Raw genomic sequence first — 10264 nt, 5'->3', positions numbered from 1 at the left:
GTGGATCTCCTTTTCAGTTTTCTAAAAAGCAAAAGAAAATGATAAAAACTTCAAAAATTAAAATCCTTTGAGATGTAGTTATGTCACTACATCTATTAGTTAGAAAAATTAAAAAACTTAAATTTGGACATGTTTTGCAAAAAAGTGTTATGAAAAAGTAAAACGGCCATATCTTTTGCATAAGGTGTCGAAAAAAACACATAATATAACAAAAAAATCAACACAAAAATCCGCATCCGATTTTGACTGTCGTAGGCCTGTTTGCAAATTTTTAGAATCCTCAAATTTTGGAAGTAAAAAAGGATATGCTCAAATTTCTGTTTTTTTTATTTTGGTCAAATCTGGTCAAACTATGGTCAAACTACTTATTCAATAAGTATTAGTGGTACTAAATAATTATTCAAGAATATTAGTGTTACTAAATAATTATTTCATTATTTTGAATTTTGGTCAAATCTGGTCAAACTGTGGTCAAACTACGGTCAAACTACTTATTCAAGAAATATTAGTGTTACTAAATAATTATTTCATTATTTTGAATTTTGGTCAAATCTGGTCAAACTATGGTCAAACTACGGTCAAACTACTTATTCAAGAAATATTAGTGTTACTAAATAATTATTGTTTTTTAAAATAATTGTTTCAAACTCAAATAGTGAAACGTGTGACTTCATGCTCAAGCCAAACTCCTGAGGGTTAATAAGATTGACATCTTACTATTGTCAAGAAAACAACAAGTGCAGACTTGGAAACAGGGAGAATAGAACCCGGAAGTTAAGCGTGCTCAGGCTGGAGTAGTGAGAGAATGGGTGACAGGCTGGGAAGTTAGATGATTTGGAATGATGAGGGGTGATTAGATATTAGAGGTTAAATTGAGCAGTGATGAGTGATGAGTAGTGATTAGATATTAAATTGTAAAATAATTTAGAAATTTGAAAATCAGGAAAAAATTCAAAAAAAATCGTAAAAATAAAAAAAAATCCTTTAGTCTCGGTTGGTGTTACCAACCGGGACTAAAGGGAGGGCCTTTAGTCCCGGTTCGTATAAGAACCGGGACTAAAGGGGGGGGGGGCTTTAGTACCGACCCTTTAGTCCCGGTTCCAGAACCGGGACTAAAGGCCCGCACGAACCGGGACGAATGGCCCTTTTTCTACTAGTGAAGGTGTGTAATTTCCATCATTTTAAATATTGATTGGGTGTGTACCATATAGCAAATGTATGTTTAGTTCTGAGTTCTAACTGTATTGTGTTTTACAATACTATTGTTTATTAGGATTGAGAGATATATTATCTACCAGATGCCTCTAGCAAAAGTTCATTTTTCATGTAGAAATTGTTGGAAGATATGGATATTGGTATGATCATCAAGGACTTTGCATCTATCCAATGTAAGAATTTATTCTTAGATAATATATATAAATTATTTATTAAAATATCAGTTTTGGATGCATCTTAATTGTTTTTAGTATATAAGAAGATATGGACTTATTTTGATGATTATATTAAGGCTAAGGGGCCCCAATTCTCGTGTCGCCCCGGGCCCCTGAAATGTCAGGACCGGCCATGCGTACCGTCGGTCCACCCTGTGCCAACTAGTTTCTTTCTTGCAAGGGAGTTATAGTAATTGCTTGGCAATTTTGGTTTCTGTCGACTATGTGCAATCGTGCTACGAACAAATTTGATCAACCTCCTGTGAGAAAATTTGAAATAAATGAACTTCCTATAGAGGTCCTTAATTTTACTCTGAGTATCTGCTTTTGCTATGTGCAATTACATTATTTCTTACACCGAGAGATGTTTCAACTAACTATGTTACCTCCGAATTACCACCACATGAGCATACGATGAGAGCAATAAGTATTTCTAGGTTTGGTAATAACCCCACACAATGCCAGATGATACTCCGCATCAGTTGCTTCACGCGACATAATGACCATGGCTAAAGAGATGGAAGTTGCGCCATCGCTCAATCGTTTTCGGGAGCTTCCGGACACCTCCTATGCCTATCTCTGAATAACTGGGAAGGCAGGCGGACGATGGCGTGACAAAAAACATGGTAGTATTTAGGTGAAAAACTACCGATGTGTGAGTTGAACCTTTTGCTAGTGGCATGGAAGGAGGGGGCATATATGGCATGCGTGCAGTTAAGGGATTGTATATATCCTTTCTGGTAACCAGGCCCTATGGTAGACATGCAAATTAATAATGGACTAATAATACTGTTGAAGATGATATATCATTTTTTTTGCAGGTGTTGAAGATAATATATCACATGAGCAAAATCTGTAGAGACAAAAAAAATATTTTTGCCGAATAAAGCAATAATAATCTTGTACACATAGGTAGATGTATACTTACTCTAAAAAAAGAGAGATAGATGTACTTATGTACATGGCATGTTCTTTACTTAGCCTTGTTGATGGGGCCACATCATGGCAGAGAAGATGACAATAAAAGAGTGTTATCATCTCCTGACAAAAGTGTGTGGCAGGTGGGATAAGGTATTCTAGAAAGTTTCAGGGCTTTTGTGCAAGAATTCAACATTTCTTCTCATGGATGGGGCAGCACCGTCACGCCCACGGGGAAGAAACATTGTGCAAATAAACACCATGTCTTTGGTCAAATTCGCACAGCAGACAGCGTTGACCATGGAGGTCCAGCTAGGTGGGTGGAATGACCCCGCCGGCACGAGAGATATAGCGCTTGTGTCTTGTGACACACACAAGTAAATGTACACACCATTTTAAATAATGTTGTTGCTCCATACTTTATCTTGCGAGAAATTTTAAATCTAATCATCTTCAATCATGACAGTACAAAAAAAACAATAGAAGTAATACAAATTACTACCATGTCCGTGAACCACCTAGCGGCGACTACACGCACTAAAGAAGGATTGCGTAGTACACATCAGTAGCCCCCCTGACAGAAGTCGACCGCCATGACCAACCTCGCCTGGCTCGGTCGTGCACGCGCCCATCTACACCCTGCCGCTCCCAGTGAGCTTGGCGCGTCTCGCGCAAGAAGCACCCTCCTCCCGCGGTCATCCCCCCTCCGGCGAGTGCAGGTGCTCACGGCCGAAACGCATGGACCGGGGTGTTGACCCTCACAGTGGGTCCCATCGGGGGGAGAGGGCCGAGCTGGCCTAGTTTCCCTTTTTATTTTTTTAGAGCGGGCGCTGCATGTAAGTGTCACATGGCTTCAGGGGCAAATTGTCCGACAAACGTCCAGAGAAAGGGTCAAAGCCCTTTGACCGGACGGAAACGGCATTGAATGGAATTCCTGTAATGGCACGTGACGGCAGAGGGGTAAATCTAAGCATGCTTCAAAATTAGGGGTAAATCCGAGCAGGCGGTTCGAATTAGGGACATGATTGCAAATAGCCCCTTTTCTCTATGTAGTATAACTCGTGTTGTTTTAGTGCATTCCATAAATGCGTGGTCAAAATTTGGCTCAAAATGCGAGGGGCCTAATAAACCCGGCCGGAGGTAGCGATGTTTCAGAGGGGGGAAGAGGACCGTTGACCGTCAAAGTTTGGATCGAACTGCAATTAGGCCATGCTAGAGGGACCGGATCGGGAGAAGGCATCTTATACCTTATAGCCTTAAACCGGAAGTAAAACAAGGGAACACGGCAACCAAGCGGACTGTCCATCGGCCACGCCACGCAAGAACACAAACACAGCCCTCACACGCGAGTCGCCAAGAAGAAAAGTCCAAACTTTTTCCCCCTCGATCGATCCGCCCTCCTCCTCCTCGTCGCCGCAGGAGTTTCTCCCCGGATTCGCCGCCCCCTCCTTCTCTCTCCGGCGACCGATCGGATCCCGCCGGCCGGAGGCCCGAGCCCCGCCCGATCTACCCACCCGATGGCGGCCAACGCCGGCGCCGGCGCCGGCGGCAGCAAGATCCGCAACGCCAAGCTGGTGAGCACCCACGGCCCCCGCCCGATCCCGGCCCCGTTCCTTCCTTCCGGCGGCTGGATTTTTTTATTTTTTTATTTCATCTTCGGTCCACGCGTTTGGGTGGTAGTCCTGTTGCGATTCGCTGCGTGCTCCTGCCGCCTCGCCCCCGCGATCCGATCAGCAGGAATAATAATAAATCGAACGCATTTTTGTGGGTGCTGCGGAGATTTATTCACTTCGCTGTGTGAGGTTTTCTCATATGGTGTTGGATCCATCGCCAGGTTCTTCTGGGTGACGTCGGCACCGGCAAGTCCAGCCTGGTGCTCCGCTTCGTCAAGGGCCAGTTCGTCGAGTTCCAGGTGACCTCCCTTCCCTTCTCTCCACATGCTCCAAAATTGGGGATGACCTGCGTCTGTGTGTGCTGTTGGTGGTGCTAATTTTATTTTACTGGTTCATTTGGCCGGCCGCAGGAATCGACCATCGGCGCGGCCTTCTTCTCGCAGACCCTGGCGGTCAGCGACGAGACGGTCAAGTTCGAAATCTGGGACACGGCCGGCCAGGAGAGGTACCACAGCCTGGCGCCCATGTACTACCGCGGCGCCGCGGCTGCCATCATCGTCTACGACATCACCAACGCGGTTAGTCAGTATGAGCGGAGCTTGAGTATCTTGATTTGGCAGTGATCCTTTACCACGGCCATGGTTAATAAGTAGCAATTACCTGTAAATAGTTGGTAGCTCTTGATGAGAATTTCCCCTTGCTCCTTCCGCGAAATCAAATCACCAACTGTCATCTTTCAGACAAAACGGAAACAGCTAGTACAAGTCTGTAACAAAATCTTGCTCTTCCATAGTACTAACAACGGTGGCGCGAAATGTTCTGAGCTCTAGAAACCATATTGCGGTAACCCTGAGAAGTGAGAACTTCTGCGTTATTTTTCCCTGTGTCAAAGTTTCGTGTACAAACCTAGAGGATCTGAACTTATTAGGTAGTTGAAACTTCTTTATCCAATCATTATCAGTTGCACTCATTACCCTGCTCTGTTCAACAGAGCCATGCCTGTTTGTCTTGATGAGCATACATGCATCTTTACCCGATAGCACATTAAGCATTCTGCTGAGCAGGCTTATAACTGTTCTGCAAGAATAAGTCTGCACTGGTTTTGAGTTCTGACTGTCCACGCACCATTCTGTGTGGTCTTTGCCTGCTGACCTCTTTGTCTAAGTTGGCTTTTCTAGTGATTTGTATGAACTTATTTCTGTATATGGACATATGCATTGTAGTGCTTTTACGATTCAACACTGTTCTCTCACGGAATGTGTTATTTTAACCTTGCTTTTGCATATGTTGCCTAGTTGCTTTGCTAAATGAGTAACCTGAATTCAGAACTGAAGTACGATGTAGTACCAAAACTGAACCAACATACTCTTTGCAGTTGCACTTCGTTACTTCTTGCCTGCATCTTGTGAGCAAGCCAAATGCAGAGTAGATATGGTGTCTCCTTTTGTTTGTTTGTTTAGGTGTTCATGGGTTGTTACTTGATAATAACAAAAGAACCATTTAGTTTGTATTTCAGGATCTTATATATTGCTAGTGATCTCATTAAAATACCTTGTTTATTAGGTGATATGCACTCACTCGCAATGCATAGCTTGTGAATATCGACTTGACCTGCACACACGCAAAAAAATAATATGTCCTGCTTTGCATCATGCAGATATGAATAAATCCTGATTTGTATCACAAACAAGTTTTAACCCATTCTCATGTGCTACTTATCTAAAGAATGTAACTGTTGTGTAAAAGTAGGTGGATAGTTATTTAGTCCAGGTGATTATAACATTATTGTTTCTACCTCACAGGCCTCTTTTACACGTGCAAAGAAATGGGTTCAAGAACTTCAAGCACAAGGTAATCCATTTTACCCCTTTATGATGTTTTTTCTTCATTTGAAGCCATAGAATTATTTATGTGGCTGCTATTTGTTCAAGAAAACTGACCTTGTGAGTTGTAATGGTGGGCATTGCTAGAGAGGATGTCTTTGAGCATTTTGTGTAAATAAGCTGGCAGATATAGTTTTTAATTCTCGATGCTTTTTCCATGCAGGAAATCCAAACACAGTAATGGCTCTTGCTGGGAACAAGGCTGATATGTTGGAGGCAAGGCAGGTGCCAGTGGAAGTATGTAATTCTGCTTCTTGGATCTCACTTTTGACGTTACATACATGCATTTTGCTTGGGGGATTTGTCATCAGCATAGATTGATGATGCTTATTTTATTTCCTCCCAGTTACTTTCCGCAATCAGCATAGTAAGCATATTGCATTTCAAATACTGCACCTTGTCCAGTTACATCATGTGCAGCTTGTTTGGTTCCAGTAGTGTTTTATTACGACAGAGATGCCATTTTTCTGTGTGAGAGAGAAACATGTTGGTACTGTCGGATCGAGAACGGCACAATGATACAGCCTGTACTACTACTATGTTGTTTGAATGATTTATCCAAAGCTAAACTCTTGTTGGCGGTGCAGGAAGCGACGACTTACGCACAAGAGAATGGGCTCTTCTTCATTGAAACGTCTGCCAAAACAGCAATCAATGTGAACGACGTGTTCTATGAGCTCGGTGAGTACTAGATACTATAGATCACTTCACTGTGGGATGGCCGGTTGTTATTACATACTACAAAAGAAATTTCTCTGTTCCCTTTTCCTGCTAATTAATGTCTAAGCACTGCTCTGTTTGGCAACGGTTTCAGCCAAGAGACTGCTCGCGGGGCAGCAGACGCAGAACCCGCAGGCGGGGATGGTGCTCTCGCAGAGACCGGCCGAGAGGATGGTGAGCAGCACGTCGTGCTGCTCATCATAGGACGCTTGGCCGTGGAGAGACGGCCGCCATGGATGGCCGCGGAAGCCACAGGAGGAAGAAAAAAATGTATGCGCTGTGGACGATTGCTGCCATCCCAGCTTGCTACACTACAGTCTAGCCCTTGTTTCTTGTCATATGTTGGTTCTGTAAATGTGAATAGTAGTGGGGTGTTGCTGCTGCGGATGTTCAGATGTGTTGTTGCAGTGCATTCTGGTGCTTAAATATATTTCTGGATGACCTTTGTGCTTCAATTATATATTTTATTTCTAACGTTTCGGTCAAGATACGGAAAATATTGGTCATTGCAATGCAAATGTGTCGCAATAATCTGGCAATTCATTGGCTAATCATTTGCTACTTTAGCTGATTGTGTTGAGCACAAGTTGTGAAACCTCCCAAGCATGAGTAGCTCCCAATGCTACTTATAAGGATGAGCAACACAAGACCAAAAGGAACAGAACAAGAACTTTTTTGCTGATGAACAGATGATACAAACAGTTGCACAATGCTCTAATTCTCTTGAGCTTACAGCTTTATTCTCTCAAGGAATGTGTTACTCCCTCTGACCCATAACTTTGTACTAAATCAATGACAATTAATATGGATCAGTGGGAGTATTTATTTATTTTAACGGTGCTTGTGCCCATATTTTTCCACTGGTAGTTTGAATTCAGAACTGAAGTGCGATATGGTACCAAAACTTAATCAACAAACCCTTTTGCACTTGTTATGCCTTGCCTGCATCATGTGGGCAAAGCTAATTGCAGAGAAGATGTTGTGCCTGTTCTTTTAGAATACACATCTATTTGTAATTCAGGATCTTATATATTGTTAGTTATGTCGTTAAATACCTACTCCCTCCGTCCCATAATGTAAGACGTGGCCTGCATGGAATGTGTAGGTGGTGAATATCGACTTGACCTGCATGACATGCAAATTTTACTATGTCCTGATTATTTTGTTAAGTTTGACTTTGCAAACTTAAGTATGCAAATTTAAATAATGACAAAAGTTCACAGGGGCCTAAATGAATTTCATTTATTAGATAGTAAGCAGTGGACCTGCACCTAGGTAAATAAGGAACAAGATGACTACGAAAGTTAAATGAGCATCTCACACATAAATGGTACCCCACATAGGGCCTTCACTGAAACCCAGTCAATAACATAAACAAAGTAGAAAAGGCACCAAATTCTCTACCAGTTCGAAGAAAAGGGGGTGATTTGTTAATGGGAACAAGGAACTGTTTATAGCTGTTTATAGGAAATAGAGACTGCTCGTTGGGCAGCAGACGCAGAACCCGTAGACAGGGATGTCGCTCTCACATAGACCAGCCGAGAGAATGGTGAGCAGCAGGTTGTGCTGCTTGCTTTGCTGCTAAGGGATGGCTACAATGGTCTTGAAAAGCCACTAAAGAAAATATGTATGCGCCGTCGATGATTGGAAAGAGGCTGCGGCTGGGCCGGTGCTGTCTAAGCTTGCTACACTACAGTCTAGTGGGCCCTTGTTTTTCGTCATATGTTGGTTCTGTGAATAGTAGTGGAGTGTTGCTGCTGCAGATGTTGAGATATGTTGTTGTAGTGCATTTTGGTGCTTAAGTATATTTCTGAATGACCTTTGCGCTCAATTATATTCAATGGTCGACAGGGCACATAAAATTTTGGTGATCGGGATGCAATTTGTGACATTAATAATATGGCAATGCATTGGCTTCATTTGCTAATTGTAGCCGATTGCCATTGAGCACAGGTTATGACACCTCCCAAGCATTGAAGCTCCCAGCCTCCAACTCATATTAAACTTGTAGCAGGCTCACTGATGTTTTTTTCTCCGTCCACTTATAAGGATGGAGATAAGGACATACAATTAGTGTTTAGAGTTGGGCTTCAAGGACATCTTGATAACCTTGTAGCTTCACGGAGATAAGAAGAGAGTGTGGCGCACGGGGCTGCTCGAGCAAAAGCGTGCGATGGTACGCCGAGGGCCAGGGCAGTTGGAGTATGATCGAGACGGTGGAGCGTGAGGGAGAGGTGCAATGCCAAGCTATGCAACCAGGTGCATGTTGTAGTTATGGGGATATCTCGGTAATTCCCGGTGCCTTCTATGCCTATGTCTATCGAATCCATATTCACAATGTGCATAAACATGACAAAATGATGCACGGACTATTCAAAGATAGAAAGATGAAATGGAGAATAAGCTATTCACCACTTGTTGGGGGGAGCCTTTCTCCATATAAATCCATGGATGGTAGGCACTAACATGAAGCCTTGTACTCTGGTAAGTCAATATCAAAGCATCACTTGCTTAAGTGGTTTGTCCTCTCGTAGGCCAGAGGCTATGGAACTTTTGCCAAAACTTTGAAGGGGAGAAAAGGGTGGCGCTCTGGATTCAATGCCAATTTGAGTCATGTGTATGGAGTTGAATGAGTGTGGTCCAGTGTGTTAAAAAAGTGTTATTGATTGTCGAGTATAAGATGAACCTTGGGGGTTGAAATTTTATCTGTCATCCTTTCTTTTCATTTTGTGTTTCACTTGGAGCCAAACCAAAAACTTGGTTCGTTGCTAAGGATTTGTACCTTAATTTAGATATCACGTGTGTAGACTCAGTTCAAACAATGCTTTGAACTGCTTTCGGGCCATATGGTTAATGGCCTTACTTTTTTAGGAAGAGTTAACTCCATTGATCTATGTGCCAACATTAAGATGCACATAGCGAACACATTCGTTATTACAAAAATCATGGAACAAAACCCGATAGTCGTGACCATAATTAGAAGATACCTCCAATAGTACAACAAATCGATTGCTCAACGAAAATTATAGCTAAAAGGTCAAAAGCCCCATAGAGAAGAGACTAACTACCAATTTTGAGTAAACTTTGTCGAACAAATATGGAAAAAAATTTGCGGCGGGGGTGAAAGGTGGAGTATGAGAGTAGCTCCTTGACTGTGAGCAATATAAGACTAAAAAGAACAGAAGAAAAAAAACTTGTTTGCTGATGCATAGATGAACAAACAGTTGCACAATGCTCTAAGTCTCTAGAGCTTATAGGTTTTATTACGCGTACTTGTGACTTTATTTTTGGAAATTTTGAAAGCTATGAGACTCCTTGGATCCAAAAATCTGGACTCTTGTGTTTTGTATGACTTCCAATATGATGAAGTAAGGAAGGTTCTTTGTACGGAGTGATCTTCAGCACTGTCAAAAACCCAATGTTGCGAAAGATATCCCATGGTTAACCTTGGAAAGCCACCACCCACGCACACCAGTGGCGGAGCCACCTCCCGGCGACCCCGGGCAGCTGCCCGGGCTACTCCAAAAATTTGCTCCTAAGTGCTAGTGTTAATCAATGGTTAGAAGCAAAATTTCTTTGGACAGATGGCAGCTCACACTGTCATAGTTAACTCTTGCCGGGCTGCATTCACGGGCTGGCTCCGCCACTGACGCACACTGAACTATACCGTGTTCATCTCGACAGATTTGCGTTGACAGCC

General features: G+C 42.7%; 1 protein-coding gene across 2 annotated transcripts; it reads left to right on the top strand.

Annotated features, from left to right (window-relative positions):
• The first annotated feature begins 3635 nt into the window (after window positions 1-3635).
• On the top strand, window positions 3636-7070 carry LOC119307072 (ras-related protein Rab5A-like). 2 transcript variants are annotated; one of them, XM_037583158.1, is made up of 8 exons: window positions 3667-3730; window positions 3779-3922; window positions 4183-4260; window positions 4372-4539; window positions 5764-5812; window positions 6008-6081; window positions 6432-6525; window positions 6659-7070. In XM_037583158.1, the coding sequence occupies exons 2-8, from the start codon at window positions 3866-3868 to the stop codon at window positions 6766-6768; spliced, it is 630 nt and encodes a 209-aa protein (XP_037439055.1). In that variant the 5' UTR covers window positions 3667-3730; window positions 3779-3865; the 3' UTR covers window positions 6769-7070. The 2 variants fall into 2 exon arrangements, with proteins under 2 accessions (XP_037439054.1, XP_037439055.1); XM_037583157.1 differs by having other exon boundaries at window positions 3636-3922.
• Window positions 7071-10264: the final 3194 nt, after the last annotated feature.

This window comes from Triticum dicoccoides, chromosome 5B, assembly GCF_002162155.2.
Source record: "Triticum dicoccoides isolate Atlit2015 ecotype Zavitan chromosome 5B, WEW_v2.0, whole genome shotgun sequence".
Classification (NCBI taxonomy): domain Eukaryota; kingdom Viridiplantae; phylum Streptophyta; class Magnoliopsida; order Poales; family Poaceae; genus Triticum; species Triticum dicoccoides.
Note: the sequence above shows the minus strand (reverse complement) of the source record. Positions and strands in the feature narration are given on the sequence as shown.